At 51.5% G+C, this 17,384-nt stretch overlaps 1 protein-coding gene across 13 annotated transcripts in view; it reads left to right on the forward strand.

Annotated features, from left to right (window-relative positions):
- CDH23 (cadherin related 23) overlaps window positions 1-17,384 on the forward strand; it is a 524,046-nt gene that overhangs the window by 498,852 nt on the left and 7,810 nt on the right. For all 13 annotated transcript variants that reach the window (XM_064269675.1, XM_064269673.1, XM_064269677.1 and 10 more), the window contains 15 exons: window positions 1,479-1,937; window positions 5,001-5,117; window positions 6,292-6,516; window positions 7,015-7,184; window positions 7,408-7,545; window positions 8,538-8,657; window positions 10,237-10,414; window positions 10,562-10,773; window positions 12,763-12,954; window positions 13,137-13,250; window positions 13,975-14,104; window positions 14,200-14,451; window positions 14,536-14,697; window positions 16,456-16,712; window positions 17,110-17,207. In XM_064269675.1, the coding sequence (XP_064125745.1) occupies window positions 1,479-1,937; window positions 5,001-5,117; window positions 6,292-6,516; window positions 7,015-7,184; window positions 7,408-7,545; window positions 8,538-8,657; window positions 10,237-10,414; window positions 10,562-10,773; window positions 12,763-12,954; window positions 13,137-13,250; window positions 13,975-14,104; window positions 14,200-14,451; window positions 14,536-14,697; window positions 16,456-16,712; window positions 17,110-17,207 (2,824 nt within the window). The remainder of the gene's footprint in view (window positions 1-1,478; window positions 1,938-5,000; window positions 5,118-6,291; window positions 6,517-7,014; window positions 7,185-7,407; window positions 7,546-8,537; window positions 8,658-10,236; window positions 10,415-10,561; window positions 10,774-12,762; window positions 12,955-13,136; window positions 13,251-13,974; window positions 14,105-14,199; window positions 14,452-14,535; window positions 14,698-16,455; window positions 16,713-17,109; window positions 17,208-17,384) is intronic.

The raw sequence follows: 17,384 nt of genomic DNA on the forward strand, positions 1-17,384 counted from the left end.
TGAAAAAATCAGCCAATGAAAGCCCTAAGAGTGTCTGCCTTAGGCATTACACTTTTTTTAGACCTATATAGACTTATGTTTTATATTTTTGTATTTATATATCATCTAAATGGGATCAAACTGACAACAGCAACTCGAAAGATTAGATAGGAACCTTAGGACCCAATGAGTTTATGTGAATGGGGGAGGAGCAACTCAGAAAGGCGCGGTTGTGGTTGCACAGCTCAAAGAATATAATCAACACCACTGCAGTGTACATGTAGAAACTTGAATTGGTGTAGGTCGTTGCTGCATATATTCCCAAAAACAACAACGAAACAAAATTATTTAAAAAAGAAAACTCTGTGGGTCACAGCAGTCCCATCTCATTGTGCGTGGGGTCACCGTGAGACCTTGATGGCAGCTAACAACACAACACTCAAGGATGCAAACAAAATCTATATGCAAATAAGTTAATTACATCAGTATATACAATAGTGAAAAATAAGACAGGAATTAAATATCCAACAACAGACATGTTAAATAAATTATAGTCCATTCTTATAGTGGAATATTACTTAGCCATTAAAATGTATTTTGAAGACTTTAAATTTACAATATAATTCAGAAAAGTAGGTTACAAAGGCGTACATCCACGTATGATCCTAATTTTGTAGGAAAACATGCAGAAAAAAACCAGAAGGAAGTATGGCAATGGTTATTGCCAGGATATAGGGTTACACATGATTTTTGTTTTCATCCTTTCATTTTACTATATGTCCAGGCTTTTTCTAATGAATATGTACTACTTTTATTATTAGTTACTAATTTATAAATCATATAAAATACATAATATATAAATACAAAAATATATAACATAAATATATAAATTCTGTATTTCTAATGGTATAAAATAATACTGATTATTTGATTATTACTTTTAATTTTTTGTTTTGTTTGTTTTTATTGAGGAGTTAGTTCAGATGATCTCTGCAGTCCTTTCACACTCTGACTTTATAGTGGTTCCAGAAGACAGGTTTAGACAGGAAAATAACAGGTTGCATAAGGAATTGCTTCTCTGCAGCAAGGTAAATGTGAATCACTCAGTCAGGCTGAGCACTTTCTTGGGGCTCCAGAAAAGTTGGGGCACTGAAAAAGAACATTTGAAAGAAGTTGATGATAACTGAGATTCCAGTAAATGTCCAAGTAGTCAGTCATCATGGGAAAATTAAGGATTTGTTCAACTTTCACAATAATTTTGTGGTTTATTATTGTTTTTATCTTGAATTACCTATCTCTTTAAGGTTTTGGATTTCTAAAGGATATTTTTAGATCCTGGATGCTCTGGGAATTAGTTACTAGGACCAGTCTTGTGTAATTTTTAGATGCAGTGTTTTAAGTGACCCTGAAGAGAATGCATTTGGTGAAAGGGCCCCAGGGGCACTCTGGGAGGAGGCCACTGCGGGGTGCTCAGCTCCTCCCCTTGCCCACCCCTACAGGATTCTCAGTCCTTCAAGTCACAGCTACGGATGAGGACAGTGGCCTCAATGGGGAACTGGTCTACCGAATAGAAGCAGGGGCTCAGGACCGCTTCCTCATCCACCCCGTCACCGGGGTCATCCGTGTCAGCAACGTCACTATCGACAGGGAGGAGCAGGAATCTTACAGGCTGACGGTGGTGGCCACCGACCGGGGCACCGTCCCTCTCTCGGGCACGGCCATCATCTCCGTCCTCATTGAAGACATCAATGACTCTCGCCCCGAGTTCCTCAACCCCATCCAGACAGTGAGTGTGCTGGAGTCGGCCGAGCCAGGCACTGTCATTGCCAACGTCACTGCCATTGACCGCGACCTCAACCCAAAGCTGGAGTACCACATCATTGGCATCGTGGCCAAGGACGACACTGATCACCTGGTGCCCAACCAGGAGGATGCCTTTGCCGTGAATATCAACACAGGTACAAGGGCTGGCTCCTTCCTGCCCCTCACTCCTGACTCCCTGTCCCAATCTGCTTGCTCTTTGCTTTCTTTCCTACCCTCCCTTCTTTCTTATTTTTTCTCTTTCTCTGCCTCTCTTTTTCCCTTGACTTCTGCTTCTACTCTCTTCTGTCCCCTATTGACACCATATCCTTCCCTCTCTTTCCCCTTTCTCCCCTTGCTCCTTCCGTCTCTGTTTTCTCTTCTTCCTCTTCCCTTGGCAGCTCCTTCTCTCCTTGCTGATTCTCTCCCTCCACCAGAGTTGTATGAGAGCACCCATTATCACCACACTCTTGGCAATATTAAGTATTATACATTTTTCATGTTTGTAACTTTATAGGAAAATGGTACCTTGTTTCAATAGGCACTTCTTTAACAACTAAGTGGTTGAGTACTTTCTTCAGTATACTCGTCATTTAAATCGTCTGTAAGTCATATTTGTACCCTTAGTGACTTTCTTACACTATCCTGAAACAAAGAGAACCGTAACTTATCCTTCACAATATATACAACTGATTTCATGAAAGTTTGATGGTTTTATCTTTTGCCATCAATGTTTTTGTTCCTCTGGGGAATTAGGGAGGGGACGTGGGACCTTACAGGAATGCCCAGCAGTGACAGAAAAACTAACATGGCTATGACAATATGCTTAAAATCATTGGTAATCAGAAAAATGCATAGTAAAACAGCAATGAAATATCAGTTTTCCTTGCATAATTAGTAGACTTTAGGATGCTGGACAAGGTTGAGTATTGGTAACAATGTGGGGACACTGGGACCCTCGTACATGACTGACTTCACCGTCTGGACAGCAGCCTAGCACAAAGTGCATGCATACTCTATGACCCAGCAATTATGCCCCTGAGTATATGTCCCAAGAAAATTCTCAGGTCAATAATGGGACTTTAACAAGGATGTTCGCTGCAGTGTTGTTAGTGGTGGTAAGTTGGAGGCCATCCAGGTGCTCATCCTAGGATACTGAAGAGTAAAATGTGATGGGTGCACACCATGGAGAACCAGGCAGCAGTTAGAAACAATAGATTAAATGTACACGGAGCAATGTGGGTGGATCTTAGATGGTGAGCACTTACTGAAAAGAGTGAAAAATAGGATGAGAGACATACCACAATACAATTTGCATAAATGTAAAATATATACACACGAAACAATACACGATTTGTAGGAACAGTTTCAAGTAAAAAATGTACTTCAATACATTACAATGGTTTTTAATGAAATGGTGTTTAAGAGGGGAGAAGGGAAGAGGAGAGGGATATAAAAGGGAATAGATACATACATAAAACAAGAAAAGCACCAATGATCAAAGTATGCAGTGCACCAAAGAGTGTGATTAACTCAATCTGTGCCTGAGGCCCAAAGGAAAAAACAAAAAAGAAAAGCTATTAGCACTAAGAGAAGGTAGTTAGAATCGATCATATCCCAGATTAGAAGCACTCCCGTGCTGCATTGGTTGTTCAGGACCTTGGAGAGCTGCTCCACACCCAAGCAACTTTATGCTATACTGTTGTCTCTTCCACTCTTTTCTCTTTTCCTTCCTGCTGACTGACTTCTCTCTATTTTTCTTTCCAGTGTCTTCTCTGCCCCCTCTTTCTCACTCTCTCCTCACCTCCCTTGCTCACCTTCCCTCCCTTTTCTTTCTGCCGGAGCCCCGACCCCCTGTTTTCTTTACTTCAACTGGGCCCGACTTGCTTCCCTGGCGCCCTTCCCCTCTGCCTCTCCCCTTCCACCACCTTCGCACTCTCACCTCTCCCTCCCGCACCTCCTACCCTGGTCAGCTCTGAGCCCCCGCCTTCCCAAGCCCTGCCCTGCTCCATCCCCACTGTACCCTGAACTAACTGATGTTACCCTCTTCTCTCTTCCTCATGGCTGGCAGGCCCGCAGGTTTGAGCTCTGTTTCTCTGTCACTTCCCACCTCATCTCCTCTCTGCTTCACCCCATTGCCTTCCTCCATGCCCACCACACCCCCACCACCCCTTCCGTCCTGTGGGGCCCCGGGCCAGGCCGTGGCCCAGCCTTTGCAGACTGAATGCAGCCACCCTCTCCCCATCCTCGCTCCCCAGCCTGGGGGACAGGGAGCGAGAGTAGGAAGAGGAGGAGGAGGAGGAGGCAGCGGCCCAGGGTAAGTGACTACCCCATAGCTGGGGATCCGCGGAGGACAGAAGCCCAGCAAGGGGATCTGTCAAGGGGGGACCCTAGAGGCCCTGGTGCCTGAAAGGGAGCTGGAAAGGAAAAGAGGGGACTTCACTCTAGGATGGGGCCACTGCAAGGAGCTTCCAAGCCTTCCAGCAGGCAGGAAGAGAGGTCCTAGCAGAGCCAGCTCCTGGGTCAACCAAACTAGGTCTGTCCACTCCAAGCCCCAAGCCTCTGGAAGGTCCCCCTTTGCTTCTAGGGGGTAGGCTGGGACTCTGGGAGGCAGCGGATAGGAGAGAAGGAAGCAGCTCCTTGCTAGTACAAAAACAGGACCTGACACTCCTTTCTCGTATCACTCCCCACTTAACCAAGACCAAGGGGTAGGCCTGGGATATCTGGCGTGTTCTGCCACTGCCTCCTCCAGGGGCTGCCCCCCACCCAGGGCTTTTCAGCTGCACATGACCTTCTTTTGTAATTGATCTCCCCTGAACATAAGCATTTTTTAAACAAGTAGTTACACAGAGCTTACTGTGTGCCAGGCACTGCTGTAATCACTTCACAAATGTAAAGTCATTTAATTTTTCTAATCTTCAAATTAACCCTACGTGGTAGGTACTGTAATTACTCCCATGTTACAAATGACGAAATGGAGGTTAAATAACTTCCCCAGGGTCACCCACTTGGCAAGCATTGAGTGAGGGGCAGTGTTGTGCCCCCAGCTTGCAGGTGGCTGTGAGACTCTCTCAGCCAGAGATGAGACAAGCAAGTCCTGGGGCCCACTAGGGACTATTGTTTTCTCTGGGGATTGGGAAGATTGGCCAAGAGCACCCTCTGGGAGGCCCAGCTTTTAGGGGTTTCCCCTCGGGCTGAACCTGACCTGGTCTGGTCAACAGGGTCTGTAATTGTGAAGTCCCCCCTGAACCGGGAGCTGGTTGCCACCTATGAGGTCACTCTCTCAGTGATTGACAATGCCAGTGATCTACCAGAGCATGCTGTCAGCGTGCCAAATGGTAAGGTTCTCCTGCAGGCATCTCCCATTGGTTACTTGGAGCAAATCAGGGCAGGGGGGCAAGCTGGAGGCAGGCACTGGCTGGGCCCCCAGAGAGGGAGCAACAGGACGCAGGTGCGTGGGCTACCAGTAGTCAGGCAACACTACAGGCAACTTGGGGCTGGCAAGTTACAGTGAGGCTCAGGGTGGCCGTGTGTCCAGTTGTTATACACGCTCAGCAGTGGGGGAATCCAGAAGCCCAGAATTGTGTGTGATCTGAATCCCATGGCTCAGAGACGGGAAGGAGGCCTAGTAGAGCCTGGACGGGGATTGAGAAAAGGATGGGTCAACAGAGACTTAGTCCAGAATGCAGTTGCCATAAAGAGTAAAGAGGGTGAGGCTAGGATGTGAGACAGGAACCTTGTGATCTGTTAGGAAGCCACAAGGTCAGCCACAGAGGAGGGGAAGAGCAAGGAAAGGTGGCTCGAGGCCACAGACACAGCATAGGGAGGGGGTTGCGCAGGCTCCACGATAGAGAAGAGAGGGGCACAGTGCCACCCTCTGAGGGAACAGGCCACCCTGTCTGCAGCCTGAGGCACAAGCTGGGGCAGGAGGCTGCTAGAGGTGTGGATTGAATAAGCTGAGCAAAGGTGGGGTGGGGATGGGGTAGCCTCAAGTGGCCTCTGCCATAAAGTGAGGATGGCTGCTGGGGTGGGGAACCAGCCTGGAAGATAGTGACCACTTATCTTCACAACCCAGAGGCCCAAGTTTTCAGGAAGGAAGGGCAGACTTAGTCATCCCCTTCATGTCCCAAGCTCAAAAGGGCAAAGGGCCAAGGATGTAGAAGGGATGACGCAGAAAACAGAGGCCAAGTCATAGGGAGGGTCTTAATGACCATCTAGTCCTACCTCATTGAACAGGTGAGGAAACTGAGATCCAGTGAGGGCCAGGGGCTCACCAAGGTCACTCAGCCAGTTGGTAGAACCCAGGCCCCTTCCCTTTATGGAAGAGCGAGTGACCAGAATGAGAAAGAAGGGCCTCATGCCACAGCCTGAGGGATGATGAGTCAAGCTTCAGGGAGTCCTAGGAGGGCTGTGAGATATGCCTTCCTCTCCTGGCTTGGCTGAGGCTTAGCAAGGCCTGAGCCAGCCACACTGGAGCCCCTTCACCTTGCCATCCCACTGCCTTCACCCCAGCGAAGCTGACAGTCAACATCCTGGATGTCAACGACAATACACCCAAGTTCAAGCCCTTCGGGATTACCTACTACACAGAGCGTGTCCTGGAGGGGGCCACTCCAGGCACCACGCTCATTGCTGTGGCCGCCGTGGACCCCGACAAGGGCCTCAATGGGCTGATCACCTACACCCTGCTGGACCTCGTGCCCCCAGGCTATGTCCAACTGGAAGACTCTTCCATGGGTAGGTCAGAAATCTGCCAGAGGAGGGTTGGGGAGATGTGTCCAAGCCTGCTTCTCATGCTCCAGTTGGGCCCCAGCTGGTCCTTCAGTGGGCTGGGCCAGATCTAAGATGGTCAGTATTCTACTCCCAGATGCCCACATTAGAGGATAGGACAGTGTGCCTAGTCCTGGGTAAGGATGGAAACCCCCTTGAGGTCTGTTGGAAACCTGGAATACTCTACCACCATCTCCACCACCCAAGCTCATACTATTAGCAACACTTAGGGAGCAGAGGAGGCTCACCCCATTGGCTTGTGAGAAGGTTTCATCCCCCATCCCCAGTAAGGAGAACCACTGGACACCAGTCCCTCTTGGCCCAATGGCCAAGTGCTGCCTAGCCACTCATCATCTTAAAGACCACACTTGCCCCTCAGAGTTCCAGATCCTTCTCTTTGTACTAGGGAGAACTGCCCATGAGTAAGGAATGGCTGAAATGGTAGTGGGTGCCTCTGTGTCTCAGGAAAGGTCATTGCCAACCGGACAGTGGACTATGAGGAGGTGCACTGGTTCAACTTTACTGTGAGGGCCTCAGACAATGGGTCCCCACCCCGGGCAGCCGAGATCCCTGTCTACCTGGAGATTGTGGACATCAATGACAACAACCCCATCTTTGACCATCCCTCCTACCAGGTGGGTGGCCAGGCAAACATGTTGGGTCCAGGACCTGTGCCTGTTTCTTGGGGCCTTTGAGCACTCCCATCCTGCCAGCCTCTAAGGCCCCTGGGAGTGACCATCCCATAAACAGCTTGATCCCCTGGGTTCTCTGCATCACTGAGTTCCTAGGACAGGCACAGGGGCAGAAGCTTTAGAACTGACCTTGACCCACTCTCTGTCCCTGCCCACTGGGCTCCAGGAAGCCATCTTTGAGGATGTGCCCGTGGGCACAGTGATCCTGACAGTTTCCGCTACCGACACCGACTCAGGCAACTTTGCCCGCATCGAGTACAGCCTCGTGGACGGAGAGGGCAAGTTTGCCATCAACCCCACCACGGTAAAGGCGGGTGGAGGTCCTAGGTTTGGGGGAAGTAGGAGGGGCCTGGGGTCATAGATAGAAAAACCACCAAAGGTCATTGCAGCCATCCCCCTGTTTCTGGGTCCCACCACCTGGACCTCTACAGCCTCAGAGGTTCTTTAGCCAAGTCAGCAAACCCTTTTCTCAGAGCTCCAGACATCTATAGACTGAGGCCTTTCTATCCCAGAAGATATGGAAGGAAGCAGCCAGAGTCTTTTGGAACTAGGCCTTTGTAGGCACAAAGACTTCTAAGTCTCCCCACCAGACTTGATTCGGGTCCATGAATCTGCTTTTTGAGACTGTCAAAGGAGAGGCATGGAAAGCTGGGCAGAAAGTGGGCACAGTGTTTGAGCACCTACTGCATGCACGGCTGTATACTCAGTGCTGGGGTAGGGAAGAGGCCCAAAGGGTGCGTCCCCCCTTCCTTAATGCTTCTGTGAGTTTCGGGCTTGTAGCGGGGTAGAAATTCAGGAAAAAAGATGAATGAAGATTTCAAAGTTGCTGTTTCCAGGAAGAGGGCCCCATGGCCTGAGGACGGTTGGTCAGGTAGGACCTTCCCAAGTTGCTGGGGCTGGAACTGGACTTTTCCCCCTCCCCCCACTGTCCCTCCCTGCCCCCTTCCCCCTGCACTCTGCCCTTTCTGCAGAGTTTGGTCCTTCCTGCTTGGTGTAAGCAATCTGACATGGCTCCCGGCCTGGCACTAAGAACAAGGAATAATTATGGAGCAACTACTCTATGCTAGGCCCTGGCCTGGCAATGAGTGCCAGCCTGGGCTGTCGTGCCATCTCCAGGAGGATTGGAGTAGTGAGAGCAAGAAGAGCCACTAGAATGTGAGGTCCTTGGGGGCAGGGCTTGTTGTCTCTCTGTTCATACCGTATCTCCAGAGCCTAGAACGATGCCTGGCACATAGGAAATGCTCAAGAAATATCTGTTGAATAAATGAAGGACCTGAAGCCATCCTCCCCCATTAGGGTGACATCTATGTGCTGTCCTCACTGGACCGGGAGAAGAAGGACCACTATATCCTGACTGCCTTGGCCAAAGACAACCCTGGTGATGTAGCCAGCAACCGTCGAGAAAACTCGGTACAGGTGAGAGGTGCTAACCTGGGCCAGGGACTTTAGAGATTGGGCTTGTGGAGGGAGCAAGCAAACCTTTTAGAGAATAACTGCTTCAGAGTGGGAGCAGAGCCACCCAGTCCCCTCAGAGACATAGTGGCAGGAAGGAGGAAGCAAGAGGTTAGCTGAGTGGGTTACAATGGCTGTGGCTTAAGAAGACAGGGACTCTCTGGGAGAAATCTCTTGTGCCAAACCCCTACTAAGGCAGCTAAACATACCTGGGTATAACCCAAATAAAGCCTGGGGCTCCACATGGCTTGGTGTCTCCATAGTGTCACATTGAAAGAAACAGTCCAGCATCTGGACATAATTATAAAGTAACTGTTTATATCTCTTGAAGAACATTAATGAGGGACCAGAGTCACAGCCCCACTGCCATGCCAGCTCTAGCAGCCACACAGTTGCTCTGAGGCCAGAGTCTCACCTGAGCCCTCTTTCCCCATTTGTTTCCAAAATCCCAACCCTTGAAGTTTTACTTTCTCTTTAGTTCTCCTCCCACCCCCACCCTTTTTTTTTTCCTTCTCCAGTCTGTCTTTTTGGACTTATTCTTCCAATTCCTCCACATAATAACCTCATCACTCAGAGGGCAAAAAAGAAAACTCTCCTGAAGGGTGGGAGAAGGGGAGAAGCTGAATGAGCAAAGATAAATTCTCTTTGGCAGAATTCTCAGAGTCTCTTTAGCAGGCAGAGGGAAAGAGCTGGGGGCACCCGCAGGGACAGTGACATTTGAATCTTGTCCCTTCACATATGCACGTGCTGTGTGGTGAAAAGCACAGGATTTGGAGTCAGAAGACTAAGATCCCACCAGCTGAGCACACTGCATTTTTCATTTAACCTCTCTGGGCCTCAGTTGCCAAATCTGTAAAGGGCAGCCATTGGTGATACCAGCCTCCTAGGGTGGTGGTGAGAAGTCAGGGAGATAAGGGCTCGAAAGTGCTTTGTGCACTGAAAGCGTTCTAGAAAGTGCTGCCGTGAAGGGCTGTGATATGGGTGCAGTCAGGCAGGGGCCCCACAGCCAGGAAAAAAAGGACTCACGGCCTGGTGTGTCCAGAGGACCTGCCATAGTCTGGTGTCAGACACAAGTCCAAGTCAAGAGGATGCCTTAGGGAGTGGAGGAGTCACAGCAATCCAGCATTAAGGTCCAGAGACTAGAGTCAGATTCATAGGGCCGCTGTTGGGAGTAACCAAATGCCAGAGTAGAAGGGACAAGAGGCTCCTGCTTCAGGGCCTGACACAGATTACTTGTGAACCACATGTTGCTGAGTACTTACTCAAGCCAGGCACTGCACTAAGGATCCAGTGTACATAACCACGTGGGTGCCTCACAAGGACCCTGAGAGATAAGATACTATTATCCCCAGGATACAGCTCAGGAAACTGAGGCACAGGCAGTTAAAGAAGGTGCTTGAGGTCAGACTCCAGCACACCAGGAACAGTACCTTGGTTCTCAGCCCCCAGTGGCACCTGTCCGCTGCCATCCCAGCTTACTCTTGTGTGACCCGGTCCCCAGAAGCAGCATGCTCCTGACCTTTGACCTCAACCACTACCCTAGGTAGTGATCCAGGTGCTGGATGTCAATGACTGCCGACCACAGTTCTCCAAGACCCAGTTCAGCACGAGCGTGTATGAGAACGAGCCAGCGGGGACCTCAGTCATCACCATGGTGGCCACTGACCAGGATGAGGGCCCCAATGCGGAATTAGCTTACTCACTGGAGGGCCCTGGTGCGGGTATGTAGCCTGTCCTGGGAACCCACAAAGCCCCGTGGGGATGGGAAGGGGCAGGCTGCTATGCCTGCAGCCCCACACCAGGAGGACAAGGAGGGATGGGAAGGAGTAGCCAGAGCCATGCCCCTGCTCTCCTGCCCCATCTGCCAGAGGCCTTCCATGTGGACATGGACTCCGGCCTGGTGACCACCAAGCGGCCACTGCAGTCCTACGAGAGGTTTAATCTGACCGTGGTGGCCACAGATGGTGGAGATCCTCCTCTCTGGGGCACCACCATGCTCCTGGTAGAGGTCATCGACGTCAATGACAACCGCCCTGTCTTCGTGCGTCCACCCAATGGCACCATCCTACACATCAGAGAGGTACTGCTGCCCCTCAGGGCCCCAGATCTGAGCCTCCTGTCCACCAGCATCCCCCTTCCAATATCCAGTCCCCCTCTTCATCCTCCAGTCATTGCCTGGGAAAGTGGAAGGGACCCCATTGTGAAGGTAGGAAAACTGAGACCAGTGAAGGGATCAGATGTACCCAATACCACACAGGGCAGTACTGAACAGTGGTTAGTAGCATGGGCTGTGCTAACAAAAGATTTAATTTGAACCCAACTCTTTTACTTACCAAATGACCTTGAGCAAATTACTTCTCTGAGTCTGTTTTTTCATCTGCCGAGTGGGAATAATAATAGTAGACGCCCCATCTCTTGCTCTCAGATGTCTGCCAAGGACAGTCTCCCCAGCCGCCACTTCCCCCATACTTGTCTCAAAATAAACACACATGCCCCTTCTGTCTGTCTGTCTGTTCCTGCTGATACCAATGTGGAGACAGCCTGGGGCTGAGGATAGGCATCAAAATAAAAAACAAGGGGAAGTGGCCAAGGTCCTGGAATCTCTCCAGTTCTTTCATTTCTTGGTCTAAATTGCCATCTAAAATGGAGGAAGTACTCTTTTGTCTGCTGTTCTTCCCCTCTTTCTTCTAGCACAGGCCCCAAATGCTCCTTGGTGGTACAGTTAGGATGTCTCCCACTCATTCCTGGCCCCCCCGACTGCAGCAAGTCTCTGCGTCTCTGAATGCCAGTACTAAGGCCATGTTGTCACTCACTGTCCCTTTGAGTTCCCACAGGAGAAATTTCTCCCAGGCCTGAGCTGTAGGAAACACTATGGTTTCACCTTGTGATTTGCCTTTACCTTGTATCTAGTGTCACATCTGCAGTGATTGAGTGGTCTTCTTTGCTTTGCCCACTAGGGAGCTCAGAGTAGTCAGCCCGCCTTGAATGATCCTGCAGGGACTCAGGGCACACACCTTGCCTCCCACTGCTCAGCTTCCAACTTCTTGCTAAGCCTTTTTTTTTTTTTCTTTACCCTCAGTTTTTAACATGTTCAATCCTACTATAAGTTACACCTTTTTATAAGCTGCTTCAAATCTTTTTCATGAAATGAAACAGGATATAAATTGCTAATAATCTAGTTCTTTTCCACTCCAAAGGCCCCATTTACTAAGTTTTTCCCTCAAGGACCCTGTGTTTGGAAAGATTTATGTCTCCCAAACAACCAGCATTTGTTAAGTAATTATCTATTTGTCATCCTGCTTTTTATTAATTAGATGTAACTTCTATTTGGAGCTTCTGATTGTCATGACCAATGAGATAAACAATGAAGCCATGCTGAGCTGATAATTTTTCAACCAAAAGCAAAGAAACTTGCTCTCTCTTTTTTTTTTCTTTTTGCCCTGGGCGGCCTTATCATGGGTCGATGTACAATTTGTTAGTTTTTTTTATGTCTTAGACTTACGAGAATTCAGGAGATGAGACTCTGAGAGGTGAAGTGGCATGTCCAGTTCACATGGTACATTAGTGACAGACTAGAACCCGGGCATACAATCTCTATCTACCATGTCACCCTGCCTGTGTGCCCCCCTTTCAGCCACCCCCTGGGATGGATGGTGTCATTTGGGGATACCCAGAGTCTCTGTGATTAGGGTAACAGAGAGAGCAAGACAGAAAGAGAGACAAAGGGTGGCTGTGGTCTCAGCTTTTGGACTCCCCTTCTGTCCCCCCAGCCTCAGCATGCAGTGGGGCTGGCGGGATGGGCATAGCTCCAGGAAGGTGGTCACCCTGAAGCACGCTGGGGCCCATGTCAGTGGACAGTGGTGTTAGCTGGAGGACAGGGGGACAGCTAGCACATGCTCAGACTCCAGGAGAGTCCAGTCAAGCAGCCAGCGTGTTCTACACATGCTGGAAGGGGACAAGGACTTTCTGCTACGGGAAGAGAAACAGGAAGGCGCTCCATCAGGGCCTGGGGGCTGGAATTCTCTCAGATGTCCAGGAGCCTCCCTCCCCATCCTCAACCCCCCTCCAGGAGATCCCGCTGCGCTCCAACGTGTACGAGGTCTACGCCACAGACAAGGACGAGGGCCTCAACGGGGCAGTGCGCTACAGCTTCCTGAAGACAGCAGGCAACCGGGACTGGGAATACTTCACCATCGACCCCATCAGCGGCCTCATCCAGACCGCGCAACGCCTGGACCGTGAGACGCAGGCGGTGTACAGCGTAAGGGGCGGGGCCCGACATGGGGCGGGGGCGGGGCCGAGGAGGGGCTTTCCTAGCTGGGTGCAGGGCTCCACCTCTCCACCGAGAAAGTCGGGACTTCCAGGCTTGGGCCCTAAGCCGGTGACCGCCCCCGCCCCTCGCAGGCACCAGTCACCCCTGTGACTGCGCATCTTTCCCCCCAGCTCATCCTGGTGGCCAGCGACCTGGGCCAGCCGGTGCCATACGAGACAATGCAGCCGCTGCAGGTAGCCCTGGAGGACATCGACGACAACGAACCCCTCTTCGCGAGGCCCCCAGTGAGCTGCCTATCCCCTGCGCCGGTCACGCCAACACGGGGACTCACCACCCTGCCAACACACACGTGCACAGGCTCCCCTACACACACAGGGCCAGTACGAGCAAGTGGTTACACCCACAAATGTCTGCATGCATTTCGCAGGAGACTAGTTATTTATTGAGCAGCTACTATTTCCAGGCGCTCCCCAGCGGTCACAAGACCAGAGAAAAATGCCTGGACTCCTGAAGCTGATACTCTTAAATTTGCACACAAACACCCACCCAAGAGGCATGAAAATCAGCTGGGCTTTACTGAGCAGGGGCTGGAAGGAAGCCAGGCAGCAGGGTTGGGGCCCTCCTGTGGATGGAGACTCTCTGGCTTGCTTGTTTTTTCTTCTTGTGTGCACCTGTGAAGTGATGTTCTTGGGTGACTGTGTGAGTCTGTTACTCCACGGGCTGAGCACCCACCGCTCTGCCCGCCGCTGGTCTAGGTGCTAGGGATACTTATGAGGACGTGCGAAGCTCCGCCCTGCCCTCATGGAGGATGTCACTAGGTGACACTCCCTGGGGACAGAGCTGGCATCTCGAGCCTTTGCTCCTTGAGGTTACAGCTGCTCTGCTCACCCCATGAGGCCTGGGCAATAAACTCCCTGAGCACCCACAGAAAGGCACTATGCAGAGCCCCCTGGCAGGGGGTGGACGCCCAGCCTTCTCCTCCTGTGATGACGGCTGCCTCCCCTGCAGAAAGGCAGCCCCCAGTACCAGCTGCTAACAGTACCTGAGCACTCGCCACGCGGCACCCTCGTGGGCAACGTGACAGGCGCTGTGGACGCAGATGAGGGCTCCAACGCCATCGTGTACTACTTCATCGCAGGTGGGGCCCAACAGGGCTAGTGCCAACCTACCCTGGGGCTGGAGATGGCCTGCGTGGGCCCTGACCCTGACCCCGTCCCCTGGTCCCATCCCTAGCCGGCAACAAAGAGAAGAACTTCCATCTGCAGCCTGATGGGTGTCTCCTGGTGCTGCGGGACCTGGACCGGGAACGGGAGGCTGTCTTCTCCATCATTGTCAAGGCCTCAAGCAATCGCAGCTGGACACCTCCCCATGAGCCCTCCCTGGCCCTTGACCTGCTGGCTGACCCCACCCTGCAGGAGGTGCGGGTTGTGCTGGAGGACATCAATGACCAGCCGCCTCGGTTCACCAAAGCCGAGTACACTGCAGGTGCAGGGGCCAGAGCCTGGGCTTGGGGCATGGGAGGTGGGTAGGTCTGGCCCACCACTTACATCCACTTGACTGCTCCTGCAGGAGTGGCCACCGATGCCAAGGTGGGCTCAGAGCTGGTCCAGGTGCTGGCCCTGGATGCAGACATCGGCAACAACAGCCTGGTCTTCTACAGCATCCTGGCCATCCACTACTTCCGGGCCCTTGCCAACGACTCTGAGGATGTGGGCCAGGTCTTCACCATGGGTAGGAGTCTGGCCACACATGGTAGCCTCCAGCCAAGACCTCAGTCACTGCATGCACTGTAGTCAGGAGGAGACGGAGTCTCTGTGGGCACCACAGGGTGTGGGTGGCGGTCATCCATCCACCCAACCATGTCAGTCCTTTCATTCATCAACTCGTCCATCCTTCAGTAGTCCGTCCAGCTAGCTAGCCATCATTTGTTCATCCATCTACTTTTCCTTCCATCCATTATTCAGCCAGCCAGCCATTTTTTATCATTCCATTCATCCATCTACTCACTAATTTATCCACTGATCCATCTCTGGATCTGCCCAGCCACCTTTCTTCTTTCCTCTCCTCCTTTCCATTCTCTCATCCATCCATCTGTTATTTGTCCAACCTTCCATCCATTCAGCAGTGCATCCTTCATCCTTTGGTTCATCATCTTTCCACCCATCTACACATCTGTCCATCCACCCATCTACACATCTGTCCATCCACCCATCTATACATCTGTCCATCCACCCATCCATCCATCCACCCATCCATCCACCCACCCATCCATCCATCCACCCACCCATCCATCCATCCATCCATCCATCCATCCATCCATCCATCCATCCATCCACCATCCATCCATCCATCCATCCATCTTCCTTTCCATATATCCTCCTATCTTTCCATGTGTGCCCCTCACTGTCTCCTGTAGCAGACACTGTGCTAGGCACTGGGAAGCCAGAAATCAAAGTGGACACTTGTACCTCTCACCTTACCTCCAGCCCCAACACCTTCCTCACTCTTCTGTGTTTATAGGAGTCAATTCAGACTCCTTGGCCTGGCGTTCGAGGCCTCCCCTAATCCCTCTCTCCAGCTCCACACCCCGCTACTGTTCTCAAGGGCCCTGTGCCCAGCCAAGCTGAGCTGCTCAGTTCCCTCACCCTGCTCTATACCACCCTCCCCTGGGTCTCTGCACCCCCATCTTCACTTCCTAGAATGCCATCCCTACTCCCATCTTTGCCTTCTGATACTCCCTCCCATTCTTTGAAATCCACTTCACGGGCCACCTCCTCCAGGAAGGCTTCTCTGACCATACAACCAAATACTATCCCTTCCTCCTCTGAGCACCTACTGCTCTTGTTTTAATAAAGCAAGGTGCAGAGATGCTAAATAGTTTGTTGAAGGTCACAGAGCTAGAAAGTTGCAGATTTTGAACCCAGGTCTCCTGTCTTCTAAGAAAAGACTATGCTGTACCACCTCCGGTAATGGCTCCACTGTGTTTGTAGAATTCTGAGTTGTGTGTGTATAGTATGTGAAAGAGACAGACACAGAGGGAGAGGCACTGAGGGGGCTCAGCAGTGTCCCACAGCACAGCACCTCAGGATGGTGCAGGGGAGGTCACTAACTCACCATCCTTGATTCTGCAGCCTACAGTTGTATCTAACATGCAAAGTATTTAAATAAAAACTTAGGTCAATAGTTTAAAATCAAGGGATTTTGCATAAAAATGTGAATGTCTGATTTCTCTAGAAAAAGTGAAAGGTTTGCCCCTCCCCTGTGGCAGTAATCAGCCAGACTAAGGCGCAAGCCGCTGCCCCTGGAGATGTGCACTCCTGCCCACGGGTCCCGTCCACTCTGTCATCTCTGCTGCCTGCTGGGCCCTGCAGCATATGTGCCCTGAGTTACTGCAGACCCATGCTGCCCCTTGATGTGCCCACCTGCCCTGGCCCTTTGCCCCTTCCGGTGGCTCCTGAGCTGCGCCCCTCTTGCGGGCTCTTCCCTCAGGGAGTGTGGACGGCATTCTGCGCACCTTCGACCTTTTCACGGCCTACAGCCCTGGCTACTTTGTGGTGGACATCGTGGCCAGGGACCTGGCGGGCCACAGTGACACAGCCATCATCGGCATTTACATCCTGAGGGATGATCAGCGTGTCAAGATTGTCATTAACGAGATCCCTGAACGGGTGCGCGGCTTCAAGGAGGAATTCACCCGCCTGCTCGCCAACATCACAGGCGCCATCGTCAACACTGACGACGTGCAGGTGTCCCATGGGACCCACCCAGCACTGGGGCATTGAGGAAGAAAGAGGGCCAAGGGCAGGCCACAGGAGGACCAGGGTGTTATGGAGATGTGTGTGTGTGGGGAGGGGGTGCCTGTGTATGCATGACATGGAGTATATGCCCCCCTCAGCCATTTCCTAGCTGTGTGGCCTCAAGAAAGTCCTTCTAGGTCTCTGGGCCTCAATTTCCTCATCTGTAAAATGGGCTGACCCAGGGCAGGCGAAGCGATTAGCATCATGCTTGGTTCTCAGGATTCAGTAGAGATGGGTTTAGTACTAGGCTGGGGCAGCAGGGGTTCCTAGAAGAAGCCTGCCCACTCCATCCCTTGGCCCGTCCATGCAGCAATGCCTATAGTCCACAATGCCCCTTCTCACCTAGTTTCACGTGGACAAGAAGGGTCGGGTGAACTTCGCACAGACAGAGCTGCTCATCCACGTGGTGAACCGGGATACCAACCGCATCCTGGATGTGGACCGGTGGGTGGGGGCCTTCCCTCAGACTGTCTACCTTCCTGACCTGGAGGAGGGGTGGGGACCCACCAAAGGAGGCACATGCAGCACCCTCAGGCCTGCTGTGTGGGGCTCCTCCCACAGGTGGGCAGGGCTAGTGGAGAGAGCATGGTTTGGGATATAATCTGAGTTCTGCCCCTCTGA

Source organism: Loxodonta africana, chromosome 16, assembly GCF_030014295.1.
Source record: "Loxodonta africana isolate mLoxAfr1 chromosome 16, mLoxAfr1.hap2, whole genome shotgun sequence".
NCBI lineage: Eukaryota > Metazoa > Chordata > Mammalia > Proboscidea > Elephantidae > Loxodonta > Loxodonta africana.